The 18,144-nt window shown below is 43.3% G+C and overlaps 2 protein-coding genes across 2 annotated transcripts; both read right to left on the reverse strand.

Moving 5' to 3' along the window:
- Window positions 1–4,567: 4,567 nt before the first annotated feature.
- LOC127755930 (uncharacterized) lies at window positions 4,568–8,909 on the reverse strand. The gene has a single exon (XM_052281539.1). The coding sequence runs from the start codon at window positions 8,301–8,303 to the stop codon at window positions 7,365–7,367; it is 939 nt and encodes a 312-aa protein (XP_052137499.1). The 5' UTR covers window positions 8,304–8,909; the 3' UTR covers window positions 4,568–7,364.
- A 5,511-nt stretch (window positions 8,910–14,420) lies between these two features.
- LOC127753900 (uncharacterized) lies at window positions 14,421–17,650 on the reverse strand. The gene is made up of 6 exons (XM_052279349.1): window positions 17,459–17,650; window positions 16,685–16,867; window positions 16,453–16,578; window positions 16,070–16,264; window positions 15,648–15,815; window positions 14,421–15,198 (listed from the first exon to the last, which is right to left on the reverse strand). Exons 1-6 carry the CDS (start codon window positions 17,648–17,650, stop codon window positions 14,824–14,826), a joined length of 1,239 nt encoding a protein of 412 aa, XP_052135309.1. The 3' UTR covers window positions 14,421–14,823.
- Window positions 17,651–18,144: the final 494 nt, after the last annotated feature.

Raw genomic sequence — 18,144 nt, forward strand, 5'->3', positions numbered from 1 at the left:
CGATGGGCAATAGGTTCATCTTGAGGCTGCAAAACAGGAGGTGAGTGCTGAACAGTATCATTAACATCATTACCAACAATTTCAGTTTCCTGATCATCCACGTGCTCCACCTGCACGCTAACATATTGCTGCTCCTCATCTGAACCACCTGGTATGACATCTGTGGGCAAGCTGTCATTAAACATAACAGATTCATTGAAAACAACACTCCTGCTCATGAAGGTCTTGTTAGTTTCAGGATTCCATAACTTATATCCTTTTACTCCTGAACCATAACCTAGAAATAGACACTTAATAGCTCTAGGCTCTAATTTTCCATTATCAACATGAGCATAAGCAGTGCATCCAAAAACTCTCAACTGTGAATAATCAGCAGGCATACCAGACCATACCTCAATGGGAGTTTTCTTATTAAGTGGGATAGAAGGCGACCTGTTGATCAAGTAGCAGGCGGTGTTAGCAGCCTCTGCCCAAAAACGCTTGTTCATGCGAGCGTTGGACAGCATGCAACGAGCCTTGGAGATGATGGTTCTGTTCATGCGCTCAGCTACACCATTCTGCTGTGGAGTGTACGGGATGGTGTGATGCCTAACGATGCCTTCCTTCCTGCAGTAATCATCAAAAGCATCCGAACAAAATTCACCACAATTGTCAGTGCGAAGTACTTTTACCTCCTTTTCAGTTTGCCTTTCTATCATAACTTTCCACTCCTTAAAAGCAGCAAATGTATCATCTTTATGTTTCAGGAAATAGGGCCACACTTTTCTAGAGTAATCATCAATAATGGTAAGCATATAACGAGCACCACCAAGAGAGGGCTTACGAGAAGGCCCCCACAAATCAGCATGTACATAATCAAGTATACCTTTGGTGCGATGAACTGAGGTATTGAATTTTACCCTCTTGTGCTTACCAAAAACACAGTGCTCACAGAACTTCATGTTACCCTGAGTGCAGCCATCCAGCAGGTTCCTCTTCATCAATTCTACCATACCAAGTTCACTCATATGTCCAAGACGCATGTGCCACAGGTTAGTCTTACTAGGTTCATCTTTAGTAACAGCAACAGCGGTAACAGAACCATGTAATGTACTTCCTCTAAGGACATATAAGTTTGCAGAATTCATATCACCAATCATGTAAACAAGAGAACCTTTCGATACCTTTATAACTCCACCCGAACCGGAGTATTTGTATCCTTCTGCATCAAGTGTGCTGAGAGAGATGAGATTTCTCGCCATCCCTGGTATGTGTCTCACATCTTTCAGCGTGCGTGTCATGCCATCATGAGTCTTGATCTGAACGGAGCCAATGCCCACGATCTCACGTGGGTTATCATCTCCCATGCGCACAACATCTCCATTCTGCACAGACTTGTAAGAACTAAACCAATCTCTGTTAATGCAGATATGAAACGAACATGCAGTATCAAGTATCCATTCATCATGACTAGCAACACAACCAGCAAAAACAACAAGACAATCTCCTGAATCAGAGTTTTCAGCACTGGTAACAACAGAGGCCTTACCATCAGATTTCCTTTTCTCCTTATTCTGTAGCTTCCAACATTCTTCAATGAAGTGATTTTTCTTTTTGCAATACTTACAGAACTTTTTACCTCTGGATTTAGAACGGCCTCTACTCTGACTCTTGTCACGATCATTGCTGTCGTTGTAGGTTCTCTGCTCAGATCTACCTCTGACCTGCAATGCTTCGCCCTTAGAGGACGACGCATCAGACTGAACCATACCTTTCATCTTCTCCCTATTTTGGAGCGCCTCATAAACTTCCGCTAGGGTTAGTTCATCACGGCTTAAAAGTATGGTGTCACGAAAATTTGCATATGAACTAGGCAGTGAGCATAACAGTAAAAGACCTAAATCTTCATCATCAAACTGTACCTCCATCGACACTAGATCGGCAACGATCTCCTTGAAGACCGATATGTGGTTCAACACAGAACCACTCTCCTGCAACTTGTGCGAGAACAACTTCATCTTGATATGCATCTTACTGGTTAGATCTTTAGATATGCAGATCGATTCCAGTTTGAGCCAAAGTTCTGCGGCAGTCTTTTCCTGCAACACTTCTTGCAAAATATCATTAGATAGATGAAGTTGGATTAGCGACAGAGCCTTACGATCTTTCCGCTTCTCCTCAGCGGTCCACTCAGTCGTTTTCTTCTTCCCGAAGCTTTCCAGCGCCTCATCAAGATCCGAAGTTTGCGCCAGAACAGCCCGCATCTTGACTTGCCACAGCGAGAATCTCGTCTTGTAGTCTAGCAGCGGTAGATCATACTTCATCGACGCCATCGCGAAACCCTAATCTGGGAACCAGCTCTGATACCACTTGTTAGGAAACGATAGGCGAACAAACGATAAAGAACAATAGATCAATCACAAAAGACACGAGATTTAACGTGGAAAACCCTCCCAAAATAGGAGAGAAAAAACCACGGGCGCCAGCCAGCAAAATATCTTCACTATATCTGAGGTGAGGTTACATCTCTGCACGGCGGCTTACAAGAGGTATATATATAGTGGAAGCCTAAAAAGGGATGATGATCCGTACCGCGGGGGCTCCGCCCCCGCACCCCCGGGCGTCCCCAGGCGCACAGCCCAATGGGCCAGCTTCAGCCTTCGCTCCGCTACGGCAGAGGCTGGCCTTTATTAAGTGCAAATGAATTTGGATCACAACTCAACAATGGCAGCGGGGAGTAAAATGTTAGTGGGCTGGACACGTTGAGACATGTTGGCACAAAATTCGATGAAAGTAAGACCATACTCCCTCTGTTCCGGAAAAAACAAATCTAGTACTGGATGGAACACATATTATAGTACAACGAATCTGGATAGAGATATGTCCAGATTCGTAGTGCTAGGATATATCACATTCAGTACTAGGTTGGTTTTTATAGGACGGAGGGAGTATTCAGACATTCAGTATATGATAAGAAAATGTCTAAATTACTTTCTGAACTATTACGGCAATACAAATTACTCCCCTGAACTACAAAATTAAATATTTTTCACCCTCAACTTTTCATACCAGGTATTCTTGACCTCTGACAAAATACAAAAAAAAATGTATCGATGTATTTCTAGCCTGTTCCTTTCCCTTCAAAATTGGCGTTACTCTACTATGCAAGAAAAGGAGGTCAAAGCGTGGAAACTTCCTGTGTATCGTCTTTACATGCACGATATAAAGTTAAGTAGTATACTCATCCGTCCAAAAAAAAACTCAATTCCTGAGTTTCCGTGTTCAACGTTTGACTGTCCGTCTTATATAAATTTTATTTATGATTAGTATTTTTATTGTTGTTAGATGATAAAACATGAATAATATTTTGTGCGTAACTTATCTTTTTTAAATTTTTTCATTTTTTCAAATAAGACGAATAGTCAAACGTTGGACACGAAAACCTAGAAATTAAGTTATTTTGGGATGGAGGGAGTAGATTTGAGCTGCATGCTTTAACGACCTCGAAATTGGATCAAAGGCTTGTTTTCACCATCTACTCTTGCGTAGTACTCCCTCCGTTTCACAATGTAAGTCATTCTAGCATTTCCCACATTCATATTGATGTTGATGAATCTAGACATATATATCTATCTAGATTCATTAAATCAATATGAATGTGGAAAATGCTAGAATGACTTACATTGTGAAACGAAGGAAGTAGTATGTGATTAATTGTATTTTTGTGTAGCTTGGGATCTGAGATTATATATAGTTCTTTTGTGTGTAGTGCAGTCGTTCATGCAGTACCGCGCGTGTATAGGAGAAAATCGTTCATGTTGTCGTTCATGCCGCAGTGCCCGGGTACGCACGTCACGTGGTCGGGCTGCGCACCGCCGGGGGTGCAGACCACGACGGTGGCAGGCGTGGTGGTGCTCGGGGCGGTTAGCATCGCCAGGGTAGCGGGGGAGTGGCGGTGAACTCCGCCTACTGATAGAGTTACAATCCCCTCCTATTTACATATAGTAAAAAATGTTAGTGGGGTTTTCGTGGGGGCTCGAGACCCACCGCCCCATGCTGGATCCGCCCTTGAGAGCAGCGAGGTGGAGGCCAAGTGAGTGTTGGATTTGCAGATTGCCGTCTGTACTTTGCTGCATTTGGTTGTGTAATTTTTTTTTTACTCATTTACTTCTGAAACTCCTATTTACTATTGGAATGCTAGTAAAATTTTGTTCTAGCTTGTTTCTGCAAATTGCCATGCCTATAAAATTAAAATTATAATTCATATATTGAATATGTCTCTCTTACTCCGTTAAATAATCCTTTTACTATCAACTATTCTTAGATACGACGTAAGCACACGGGATGCCCTCTGCGCAGCCTGCAGCCGTTCCGCCTTCTTCTTGCAGAGTTGCAGTGCAGGGGGAGGGGAAGGGAGAGAGAGAGGATAGAGAAAAGAGGGAGGAGTAGGAGGTGGAGAGGGCGAGGAGCTCACCCGTCGCCCACCACCCCTCTGCTCCGCTTGCTGTAGCTCCCGTTCGCTCCACCCCTCGCCCCTCTGCGCCGCCGCTCCGCCCTTCTGCAGTGCACAGGAGAGAGAGGGGGATAGAGAGAAGAGGTAGGTGTGAGGATGACATGTGGGCCCACATGGGCCCCACCATTTTTTATTATTTCTTGTGTAGCTGACATATGGGTCCCATGGTTTAAATTTTTGTTTAGATCAAATTGCCACATCAGCGCCACATTAGCCAAAACCGGGCACAATACTGCCGAGGGACCTCGTCTGCACGGCTTTGTAAGTTGGGGGATTTGTAGTACCTGGTTTTACGCTCAAGGGACGAATTTCAAACTCGGCGATAAATTGAGGGACCTCAAGTGAATTTATTCCTAATTGAAAAGGACGTACTCCAGTTTCAGCCCACTTTAGGAAATTATGGGAAGCAAGTCTTATGGCCCAGAAAAGAATTGGGCTCATGGCGACTATCATAATCTAGGGCTCCATCATTGTCATTAACTAAGTTAATTAAACTCACAACTACTCCGAGTCCACGATCCTCACTGTCTTGTTGCCACTAGTTGTGGACCATTCCACCTACACCCTCCATTTGTATTTAAAACCGTACAATACCTGGACATAGTTTCAGATAGACTAATTTCAAAACAATTGTCTCATCACACATGCTGATCACGACTAATCTCCTAACAACCTCATAATCTTCAATCCGAGGTTCAGTTCATACTACTACTACCACTGTTAGTCAACGATTTATCAAATGCATATAATCTACCTAACAAGTACCAACCAGTACATATTGTTCAGCTACTAAGCAGACCTTACTCTTCAAAAATTTTCAGAAGCAGGTTAGCTCCTTTTCTATTTGATGAATCTTGATGGAAACAGTAGCTCTGAAGCTGTGCTACTATCCTGCTACCCAATGGTTTTACAGTCGCTCCAACAAAACGTGTCAAACCAGCTGCAGTGGTTAATTAACACACAAAAACAACAGCTCATACTCCAACACCTGATTTAACTAAACAAGCACTCCAGTACAGCATTACAAAGCGAATGCAGCCAGTCACATTAGAAAACACGCATAATCATGAGGAAATAGGCGGCCACATGATCTATGAGCTGTGATCAGTTTGTGTGACAGCAAAAGATTCTGCTTAGCTGAGACGCACCACCTTCAAAAATTACCTGACACAAAACACAAAAACTACCAGCACAATCAAGTAATTATACGTTCAGTTCAGTTCAGCCATACATTCTTATCTCCCATTACACAAAACACTCCCTCTCTAGCCAGCTGCTGGTTTCTCCAGCCAAACAAGAGGCTTGGCACACTTGTTTTCCCTAGGTCCCTAAGCATTTTGTTTGATCCATTTCAGCTGGCTGGCTGGCATATCTGGTTGGACCTGCCCTTCAGTTGTAAGGCTATCAAAGATGCCACTCACATGTGTGCAGGGCTAGCTAATTACCCTAGACATATGCTTGTCAAAGCAGCAAGTGTTACTAATTTACTACTACAGGTTGCTTCTGCCAAACACTACAATATCACCACAGTACAGTACAGCTAAAAAGGAACTTTCAGAGAATGTGGGCACCTAATTTGAATTGGGAACTGGATTCCATCAATACAAGACATCTACAAGCAACAGCTAAATTCTTCATGCTAGCATGATGTCCAACATAAATTTCAAGATGCAAAAAGAGCAGCTCACGCCCCCTAAAAATTCAGAGCATTATCCAGAACTCATTTGACAGATTATACATGCGCTCTTTTGATGTGCTTCGCTTTTATGACACATTTTGAGCTACAAAACTACAATCGAGTTCAGTATATTTTCCTCTTTCATAGTTCAGTGAGGTGGGCACAGGATGGACAATAAGAAACAAATGAATTATGTAACATATTGCCACTAATTTATACAGATAGAACGCATATTGTCTTCCTCATTGATCATCCAAATCCCCAATGACACCTCTACGCTTGACAAAAGTAGACCAACCGAAATTAAACCAAGGAAAAAGATACAGACTTATTCATTTTGCTAACAGAGCTTTCTTCAATCCCTCTGTTTAATTCATCGCCTGCCATCAGATTATACCTATAATAACCTTATTTTTCTGTTTCAAATGCTTAAATTCAAGCTGCTAAAAGAGAAATATGATCAACAGAAACTCAGGCCAACAGGAACTAAAAGGATATCATATTAGTTCTGAAGAATAATTCTGGTAAGTATCGTGTTTAGACTTCTAATATTTCTTTAGAGATTGGCCATAATGTCTGACCTAGAAGAAGATAACTAGGAAGAATATGATGGAAATTTGTCACAGCATACAGACTGGTGGTTAAAACAAGCAAGGATGAAATCTAATTTATCAGACTAGTTATCAAATCAATTAAACAACTAAACATGTACAATTGTACCTTACAAGGTCTCTAAACATGAGGAGCCAAAATACACAAAAACGAAATCGCTTAAGCTTGAACAAATTTCACTGAAGTAGCAAAATGAAATGCACAATAAAATTCCCTCACCTTTATTGCCAAGCCCATATCCTTTTGAATACAGCAATCCAAAAAATAAGGGATTCCAAATCTGACACAACAACCATTTCTTCCCCATTGCTTGCTTGGAGATGAAAAGAGCTCCCCACTATGAACATGGCAATTATGAACATCAACATGAGCCATTGCAGAACAAATAACCCTCCAAACAAAACTGTTAAAAGAATGTGTTAAGCCTCATGAGCCAAGACTATGCCCTACATCTAGCAATTTGTGCCGCACTCATTGATATGGAACACTTGTTGCCTCATTCGACCAAAGAGCAATCCCATGCTTGCCAGCATAACCGGTTACCCTTGTTGCCTGAATTCTGCTGAAATGTCAAGAAAACATCTATGCAACATACTCGCTCTCAATCACCGGTTGTGTTCTTGTCCCCAGTGCTACAGGCGCTTGTGACCTCCCAACCTGTGCCATACGCAATGTCTCCCCAGTCTCTGCATTCCGTTCCATCAGTTCCAATTTCTTATCTCTTTTGTACCTTGCCAAACAAACCACAAGCGACGCCAACAGGACCAATGCTATGACGCCCCCAACCACGCCAACAGCAATCTTCCACCCCTTGGAGCTGCCCTTAGAACGACCTGTAGGAGTCGGTATGGGCGGTGTAATGTTGCCTGAAGGCACTGGACCAGGAGGAATCGCACTAGAGTTCACCACTATCGAGAAATGCCCTCGGCGGTACGTCGAGCACACATTGCTTGCCTCTAAGTCCCGGAATTGTGGCACACCATCCAAATCAAACCACACGCACCGAGGAGCTGGACCGCCTGCCGGCACCGATCTAACATCACTGAAATTTATAGAAATTGGGCTCCCGGAGGCGACAAAGCTCAGCTCCTGCAACCCCACCGCCGACAAGTTGGCCGCGTCGTAGAGAAGCAGCCCGAGCACCGGCGAGAGGTATGTGTACCCGGGCAGCGGGTAGTAGTGGTCAGACCAATTGCCGAGATTGTGGTAGACGAGCACCACCCTCTCGACGTACGGCTGCACGACGATGCCGGTGGGGACGGTGAAGTCGAAGTAGTCGGAGAAACCTTTCCTCCGCAGGCTGCCGCTGCGAAGGCGGACCGCGGACAGGGCGACGCCGGTGAGGTTGGCCGGGACGGTGGCGTTGTAGACAATGCCGGTGTGCGGGTGCACGAAGGCCCGGTACGCGTGGTCCTGCAGCATTGCGTCCAGGGCCCTCGCCGGCGACGACGCCTGCGCCGCCACCCGGGAAGTGGCCAAGAAGAGCAGGTGGAGGAGGCAGACGCAGGCCAAGAAATCCATGCTCCTGCAGGGGGATCAGGGGGAGTGGAGCAGCAGCAGCCAGGAGCTGAAGAAGAAGAAGAAGAAGAAGAGTAGATCAGGAGGAGGATCTCCTCCTCCTCATCTACGACCGCCGGTGACGGAATCTCCACCACTTAAGTCGGGGCAGCAAGGACGAGATTTGGGGCGGAAAATGCTGGGACCAAGCACCACCAAGGACGCGCATTTACTCCCTGAACAACACAAGGGCGAGCTAGCTCCCAGTCCCAGTCTCTCCCTCCAAAGAGAAGACTTTAGCAGCAAAAGAGCAATGGCGATGGAAGCGAGGCACGGACAGATAGGACCGAGTCCAAGATATGGTGGGAGAGGGAGAGGGAGAGGAAGACAAATCGGGAGGAAACAATGCAAAAAACCAAGATTGGATTGGAAATGGATAGAGGAAGTGAAGAATTGGGAGGGAACGAATCAATCTTGGAGAAATCCAATCCAAGCAAGCGGGGAAGCTGGCTGCCACAGAATTTGGGGAGGGATTAACGCGCCCCACGAATGATTGCGACAACCAAGACGAGGACTTGGAGAGAAGGAGGAGGGGTTTGGGGATTTGATGGCGAGAGTGAAGCAATGGAGAGAGAGAGAGGCTTTAGAAAGGAAGGAGATGATGGTGAGGGCTTCTATGTGAATCGCACATTTTTATGAGGGGGTTATATGGAAATGTTTAGGTTGTGTTTCCGGGTAAAAGACACGGGATTACAGTTGGCACACCGCCCACCAGAATTTACTGCTTTGCCCCTGGCCTGGACGGCTGAGTTGTGGGTCCAGGCTGTCAGTTGGTCTGTGTGCGCTTTTGGCGATGTGTCCTCTTTTCTAACGTTTCGATTCTTCCGAGGGGCTTTTGTGCAACTGAAGCTTCTCCCTAGTCCCTATTCTGCAAGGTGAGAGGGTGCTTGATGTATAAAGTCCTCAGAGGCTGACCTGTAGGGCCCAGGTACAACTTCAAGGCGTCCAGCAAAGCAAGCGCTGGGGGTGGGGCCACACCTGTGTGGCCCACCGACCAGTGAGAATGATACCGAACAAGAACAATAATCTCTTTTCCAACATTAACTGTCGAGCTCAGGGGCTTTTCCAAAACCAAAACAAACAAAAAAATAAAAGTGGTTCCACGTGGCAAAGAAGCTCATCATCTTCTTGTGCGGTTGGTTCTTGATCAGCACTCGGAAAAGATTGTGTGATTGGCACTGCTCTTCTTTGTTTCTTTGGCACTTTGAGGATTTGTTTTTGCTCAAGAGTGAAGCTAGCATTAGTGCATTATCATGGCGATGAGATGATGTCTTATATGTGACGCAATCAACTTGTTATCATCTCTTCCTTCCATCTTCCTCGTGTCTTTAGTTTCATCTTTCCCTAGTGCTAGGCGGATCTAGGAATGGAGGGGTTGAACAAATTTTACAAAACTATAGCCCCCTCTTCTAATAGTGTATGACAAAAAAATTAGTGCGAGCTTAATCGGGGCTCCCGGGCCATGGTTACAACGTCGGTAGTAAAGGCTCGAGACCCTACCGTCCCTATGATGGATCCGCCAATGGCTACTAATAGACAATAATACTGCTCACTTGGTGTCCAATAGGGATGCAAGTGAGTAGTCCCGCTACCCGCATAAAAACTCACTTGCTAGTTTAGGGCTTGTTCGCTTGAGCTACATTCACTACTAGAAAAAGCATTTTTCCCAACGTAGGGGTCTTATTTTCGCAGGTGGACATGACGCTTAGAGCCAAATGACCGCCTACAAAAATATAAGTCGGGGTGAAATTTGATGTCCGCTTGCGAAAATCTATTTTTGCAGGCGGACCACTTAAGCGGCGCCTGCGAAAATCATTTTCGCAGGCGGACCACATGAGGTGCGCCTGCGAAAATTAGCGTGGTATATATACATGGCAGATGGGCCGAATTTTTTCTAAGTCCTTTCCTCTCCCCCTCACTCTCCTCTCCTCTCCTCTCCTCTCCCCTCCCCTTCACCTCTCCTCTCCCCTCACTCTCCTCACCGGCAGAAGGGGCGGACGGCGCGGGAAGGACGGCGTAGGGCGGCGGCTCCCCTCCTTCCCTTCCTCCCCTCCAGATCTGGCCGGAGGGGGGAGGGGGGAGGCCAGCGGCCGGCGGCCGGGCGCGGGGCGATGGCGGCGTGTGCTCCCGGCGACAGCGGCAGGCGCGCCCCTCCCTCCCGCGACGGAGGGCGGCAGCGGCGAGGAGGGTCGAGGCGGCGCAGCTCCCGGCCCCTCCCTCCTAGATCTGGCCGGAGGGGGCGGGGGGAGAGCGGTGGCCGGCGGCTCCCGGCCCCTCCCTCCCAGATCTGGCCGGAGGGGGGCGGGAGGAGCACGGCGGTGGGCGGTGGCGGCGAGGAGGGACGAGGCGGCGCGGCGAGGGGAGTTGAGGTGGCGGTGGCGGCGCGGACGACGGCGGGCCATGGCCGTACGGCGGGGCGGACGACAGCGCGGCACGGACATGCAGTGGCGGATGACGGCGTGGCGCGGACATGCAGCGGCGGCGACGGACGACGGCTGGGCGGTGGCGGACGACAGCTAGGCGGCGGCCGTGATTTTTTTGACTGTCTTTATTTGCTTTCTTTGCTACAATTGATTCGGTGATTTTGGATGAATTGAATGGATTGGATGGGGATGGTGATTTTGGATGAATTGAATGGATTGGATGGGGATGAATTGGATGGGGATTGGATGGGGAATGGATTGGGAACGGGAAGCTACCGCCGTCCGGCGGTGGCTGCCCATTGTTTTTTAGCGCTCGAAGATATTTTCGCAGTCGGACGTGTTGCCCGCCTGCAAAAATCAACTATTTTCGCAGGCGTTGAGGTGCAGGCGGATGGCTTATCCGCCTGCGAAAATATGATTTGGCCGCCTGGGAAAAGCCTTTTTCTAGTAGTGATTACAGCCAGTTATGACTGTGGCTGGCTGTAGTACAGTACAAACCAATACAAATTTTATTATATTTCCGGTAGATGATGTGGCTGTACAACTACAGCTATATCCACCGAACACACCCTTATTTTTTAAATGATAGTACAAAATTTAGAAGAAAAAATGAACTAGAAGTGAGATAAGCGGACTAAAATAATCCGCTTGCCCGCCCCGCTTAGATCCCTAGTGTCCAAGGGATCAAAAGAAGACAGCACTATAAGCTACCAAATGGATATGCGCATTTCTATACGTGAAGTGATGATTGGGCTCATTTTGGGACCATGATTCATAATCCAGTTGGCTAGAAACAATGACTAATCACGCACTCATCACTGACTAAAAACTTTATAACCCACTTACACCATAACATCTTATGGGCTAGTTTGGTTTGTGACCTAAATTGGCCTTACCAATTTTTATCAATGCCAAATTTTAATAAGTTTTGGCATGGCTAATTTTGGCAAGGCAAAATTATATTTGGATTGAAGCCAAAATAGCCTAAGTTAACTATTGAAATGACCTATTTTCTTAGGCATGCCAAAATTTGGCTTTAAACCAAATAGACACTAAACACTATTAAAATTGTTAAATATTGGTAAGGTCAATTTAGACCTCAAACCAAACCAGTCATATGCGACAAAATGCTCACACCAATAATCTGGTCGAATGCACAAACTAATCGAAGCGTCCGGCCATTATACAGCTTCTAATTAAGCGGACGACACTAGCTCCGATACAAATGATAAATAATTTTAGGTAATTTGTAATCTTTGAATTCCAAATCCAAGTAATTGGCTTAAGGACCTATTTAATTTAGCTTAGAATTATTATAATCTGGATTATTAGAAGTAAGTTGAAACAAAGAAGTAGATTATTATGCTAGATTATTATAATCTATAAGCCACATTAGTATAATCTAATAATCTTTTCTGGAGAAGTTTTTTTCAGATTATTGAATGACTAAAGACCCACTACCCTTATATACCTCTAATAATCCAGAGAAACAATCAACTCGCATCTTATTCAACGTCAGTTTATTATAATTCAACTTAAAGTAATCTGATTTAATAATTTATATTACAATAATTTTATGCTGAAACAAACAGGATCTAATACTTATATAGGCAATTGCTTAAACAATAGTTAGCGCTTAATTGCAAGAATGGGCCGCTCTAGCTAGGTGGTTTTGCATATTTTGTTTCCCGGAGACTTTGTAGCGAAGACTTTTATTGCTGACTCTAGTTTATCCTCTATAGTGTCTTGTGCATCGATCATATTTACGGACGAACGGAGTAGTACAGTACTATCAGAGGAGGTCAACTTAAATTACAAAACACAAGTCAAATGCCATTGATGAAACCTAATTATTTCAAGAAAGTACTAATTCTAAACATTAACAATGCTCTTGACAATGACAGATTGAGTAAAGGAGAGCTGGTCCCACTTTGCCGCGCGCCCGTGAAGAATTATTCATGCAATTAATTAACAAATGATATCTATATGAGGATGACAACGAGCTCAAAATCATCTGCAATAGGGAGTATATGAATTTATCAAAAACAGTATTCACAAGTGAATGATGTGTTCTTCTCTATAAATTCAGACATTAGACAGTAAATTACTATTCCAACCAGCACCTTAATTTGTACTACGTAAATACAACCATAGTGGTCCAGAACATGCAGGAGAAGGTTTGATAGTGGTGTTATTGCAATCATCAATGTGCAATACATTTGATCCCCAATGCGTGGACTTATGGGTGCAATCTATGGGTACTACTAGCTACCAGGGTGGTCAATCAAAATTTGTCATGTTCTTGGCCGGCCTCACACATGCATACATGCTGGCAAGGACCATTGTCCTCTTGTTCCTTCTGAGAGTCATAAATATGTACCGATGTACACAAGCTAGCTTAGGCCACAAAATTAAGGAGGAGAATTCAGAAACCATTCTGCTCTTCAAAATTGCTTTTATTTCCCCTACTTGATCAAGACAGAGTACATTTTAAGCAGTGAATATACGGAGTGTGAAAATGGTCGGAAAATAGACTTAACCATTTCCGTAATCATTTCATTTTTCTCAGAAATGGAATTAAAAAGGTAGAGCCCAAAATAAAAAAAACTGAGAATATTAGGAAATCACAAGCAGAATGACAGAATCATGCTGGTATTGATCATAAACCGTGTCAAAAACATTAAACCGTAAAATCATATTTGTAATTTATTGTGACTATATAATATGACCACGTAAATTCAAGCTCACACCTACGTAAATTACAAACCTTCTCCTTTAGCTATATACTCAAATTATTAGAGATTTGGTTGAGGAGTCAATGGACCTCTAAACTATGAGCCAAATAGATACATTGACCATAGATAATATGTCATTTTTAGAAATACGGTATTTACTGTATTATAAAAACGGTAATTTCCACATAAATATGATAAAGATTAGTAAACAGATGGTAGAATAGCAAAATTGTTTCCGTATTATTTACTGCTTATATTTTTATTTTTATTGGTTATCGTTTCAAAATAGTTCATTCGATAGAACATCGGAGACGAGCCTCGATCGGTCAGAAATTTCCAATACCATTTTCGCCCCATGCAACACAGCACGCGATGATCCTTTTGATGGCCGACATTGCGAAGGAACTTGCTAACACAAACTGGCAAATCCTTTTGACTTTTGTGTACGTAGTGAAGCTGGAATCAAGCAGGTGACTATGTTCTTCTTGGCAAGCCTAGCTGGTTTAGTTAGCATGGCGTACTGAAAGTCTGAAGGAAAACCAACGGAAAGTATTCTACAGAGTACAGTGGTTTGATCTCGCAACGGATCTGATATTCCTCACGGACCTCACCTAACAAATGCAAGCATATATACTCTACAGTGGTCTCATCTCGATCGATCAATCCCCTGGATGTGCTGAATGTCGGCAAATAATTTATCAACAGCTCTGTCTGGTAACAAATGCACTCCTGCTTATCAGGATGGGCTTCTGCACATATAGGTGTAAATGTTGCCTTTACTCACTCGTTTTTGGCCCAATACTTACATTTGGAAATGTTGGCTGAAGCCATAAGCAATGACAGTAGCAATCGTATGTACTTGTAAACAGAATAATGGATCATGCAAATTGATATGATAACCAACAGTAAATCGAACACCAGAATGGAACAATAGATTCAATTCAAAGGGTCTAGAGTCATGTACAATGTGAAGTGACAAAACTGTATTTCATTTAGTCATGCACCAATCTCAATATACAAGTGGTAAACTCACTCTTGATTTTTTTTTTCACATTTCGTCTATTCACACCAGTCAGTTGTTTTACCAACCCAACATGGAACTCAAACCCTATACTGAGAATTGTAAACTTTATCTATGTATTCACACCGGTCAATTTCACCAAACCTAGACAGAACCCAAACCATACACAAAACCAGAAACCTATAATTAAATTACATTTGCAAACCAATGTGGATAAAGAATGGACAAAAACAATATGCACAGCAGTCACAATCAAACCAATTCCAGACCCAGAGAGGACAACAAATAACATGCGTCAATCTGTGTCAGGTACCAATGCATTTGGCTGAGACATTGCTTGGTAAATTGGCAGCACTGCTTTTAGAATTGCTGGATTTGGGGGATGATGACTCACATGAGCTGAGGATTGGAGATTCAGGCCTTGAGGGGACAGGAGATAGTTCTTCACGATCTAAATAAGCCTCAACTACCGGAAACATATCTTCTGAGTAAGTGTGATTGCTATCTTCTCCTGGTATACTGTCTTCCATGTCACCATCATCCAAGGGGGCAACATCGTGGGTGGTGAATTGATGAAAATCTACTATCTCACGCAAGAAACGATTTTCGCGTGCGTACATGGAGTTTTCCTGCGCCAGTCTTGATTTCTCGGCCAATAAGGTCTCCAGTTGCACACGAATCTGTTCAGTAGCATGTTCTTCAGGCACATATTTTAAATATGTATAAGACATGTTTTACTCATTACTGAACAGTGATAAGAAAAAAATAACTAAAATCTGTTGTACACAAGCAATGAACCTCTTCTAAGTGTGAAGTTAATAATCAGCTTAAAGTACCAATGCTTAATAGTTTATCTGACATGATATAGTGGTTCAAATTTTCATCAGCAATACATCAGGCTTTCATATCAACCGACCACATTGTGCAACGTACTACAAAATTTGCATATCTTTTTCAAAATTGTCCAGAAATGCAAGGGAAAGAAGAAAGTTCAAACTTTTCAATGATCATAGCCAGAGTTTTAGGATGAGTCATCACAAATTTACCATCAAGAAGAAAGTAGTTCTGATAACTTTATCATGAGAATAAAATAATTCCAGGGTTACTTGCTTGGAAAACATTAACATACCAGGTCATCATCCTCTTCAGTTTTGCTCCCTTTCTGCTTTGCTTCTCGCAAGAACTTGTTCTCCTCTTCTAGCTGAGCACATCGCTGCTTCGCAAAAGCTAGATCAGCTTTTACTGTTTTTAGTTCACGGAGCACAAGTTTTGCTTTAGCAGCCATTGCATTAGCAACCTGAAACATTTTGGGGGGATACGAGAAAGGCATCACTAATCTGAAAATGTTTGTCTAAATACATGGGAAGAAAAATAAAACGTCTTATTTCAAGCCATATTAACCATAAAAACTGATAACCAAGAACATAGCAAAAGGAAAATAAGTATTAATACTTTTTAAGTACAAGCATAGCAAAGGTTTTGCCATATTAAAAAGGTCCAAGTTTCTGTACTTTAAACTTCCACTACAAGACCCAGTATGTGGCACCTTACATCGCGAGAAGCTTTTAATTGGGTTTCCTGGGCTGCAGTTTCAGCTTGATCATTTGAAAGATTAGGAGGTCTTAATGTATCAAATGCTAGGTTCGGCACATAAGAATTCGAATTGGCTTGCTTCCTTCTAATTTGTATCTTCTTTGTCTCCTCAATGATATTGGATGTCTTATTGTCCACAATTGTGAGTCCTTCCTGTTAAAGAAAGAAGAGAACAAGAGGTTATTGAAACCAATGCGATACTAAACGAGAGCAAATGGAAATCCCAGAAAATCCAGAACAACAGCAAAGAGAGATGTAGAGTTAAGAAAGCAATCAGATGGGTTGTGCCATTAGTTATGCTAAATATAAAGAGCTGAATTGAGCTAAAAATAGGACATTACTTCCAAGGCATCTCTGATTCTTCCACCAAGTTGGTTGACAGAAGCAGCAAGAGCTTCCGACCTTGTCCGGGATCCAGTATCCCCTGTCTTGCTGTGGTTTTCGAATGACCAGCGAGATTGAGATTCCTGATAAATATCACAAATTTTGAGAACAATGTGAACATAAATGCAACTTGGAACATCAAGATATCCTAATTATTCTGCTTTGTTTTTATAATACTTGCCACCTCACCTGAGCTCCAGTGGATGAATCAAACTTGCGAGGGGTCTTCTCTTTTGTGTACTCGTCAGACTTATGTGCCACGCCATCCTCATCAAGAATTCCCTTGGCTTTTCTTGCCAAAGTTTCCCATAGCCCAAGCTTGGGCTCGTTCATACTTTTGATTGATGTGTAACTGTACGATGAAGAAGAGCCCTATTCAGAGAAATTGACATGCTTAGGATACATCATTTGTGACTTGTGAGACACACACAGACATCTGAAAGGACGGTGCAAAGTGATCATTAGAGACCAACATCAGGTAGTGATTTCTTTTATCCTTTTGGAACAAAATGTTTTGTTTATCTGTAGGTGATAAACAGATGGGATGATTTAAGGAGTTTGTACATTAAGGACCAAAATGATCAACCAGCCAGAGAGTAGCCGAAGGTGGTCGAATCAGAATCATATGGTGGTTTCTTAAGGAACTGTGATGATCTGATTGATAGGCTTAAGAAATTGATTCTAATTATCTCACAACAAAACAAGTAATCTTGCGGTTATTTTTTCCCCAGAATGAAATAATAGTAATCTGCAGTTAAACATAGGAGGATTACTATACTGGTTTAGGGGAAATCAGTGTTCTTTACTAGACAAGCTTGTCCTCAAATAAATTAAGATCAGCGACCAAAAAAAAAAATCTAATTTGATCCGATCAACAGGGATTGAAGACTGGGCTATAGCCTATACTGCAGTACTACAAGCAAGCTGAAGAGTGAGAGACAGGGGGGGGGGGGGGGTGCATGCCTGCGGCGACTGGGGGTAGGAGCTCCGGCGATCATCGGCGGCGATGGGGCCCTGCTTCCGGCGGTAGGCCATGGTGGCGGCGGCGGGTGGTGGGAGGAGACCGACCGACCGACCACAAAGAGAAGAGAGGAGGAGAGCAAGCAACCCAACTCTGATGCCTCGCCACCTTTCCCCCTGCAAACTGTCAGTCATCGCTGCTTTTGCATATGAAACCCTCGCCTCTGGATAAATTGAATTATTTACCAAATTAGGTTGTTTAAATTGTAGCCAAAATAAACCTTACTAAATTTTGACAATATTACCAAAATTTTGACAGGATTTCTTATGTATTTATTAAAGTTTGGCAAAAAAAAACTAAATGAAGACACATTTTAGATAACTTTTAAAAAAAATAATATGATTGAAAATATCATCAATCTGAATAGCCCCTACATAATCGATCCGGGACATCGGTCCTTGAGGCCCGCTTTGTCAAAGGTACATAGAGTAACATTTTATAGGGAAGAGACATTTAAATTCAATGGATCTCCAGAGAATGAATAGGCTGGCGGATAGTTTGCCAAAATTAGCTAGACGATTACCAAGCCAAAATCAAATGGCTTTTGACTGTTCTAATATTTCCCATATATGTTAAAGGGCTGGTTATCATGTTAAAAAATGACTTCTTATTCCGAAGGGAGATGTAC

This window comes from Oryza glaberrima, chromosome 11 (assembly GCF_000147395.1).
Source record: "Oryza glaberrima chromosome 11, OglaRS2, whole genome shotgun sequence".
NCBI lineage: Eukaryota > Viridiplantae > Streptophyta > Magnoliopsida > Poales > Poaceae > Oryza > Oryza glaberrima.

Excerpts from the sequence above, each read along its gene's own strand:
- LOC127755930 (XM_052281539.1), bottom strand. The coding sequence starts at position 8,303 with ATGGATTTCTTGGCCTGCGTCTGCCTCCTCCACCTGCTCTTCTTGGCC.
- LOC127753900 (XM_052279349.1), bottom strand. The coding sequence starts at position 17,650 with ATGACTGACAGTTTGCAGGGGGAAAGGTGGCGAGGCATCAGAGTTGGG. Across the intron at positions 16,265-16,452 it reads GAATCAGAGATGCCTTGGAA|GAAGGACTCACAATTGTGGA; the intron begins GTAATGTCCTAT and ends TTTCTTTAACAG. Across the intron at positions 15,816-16,069 it reads AATTAAAAGCTTCTCGCGAT|GTTGCTAATGCAATGGCTGC; the intron begins GTAAGGTGCCAC and ends AAAATGTTTCAG.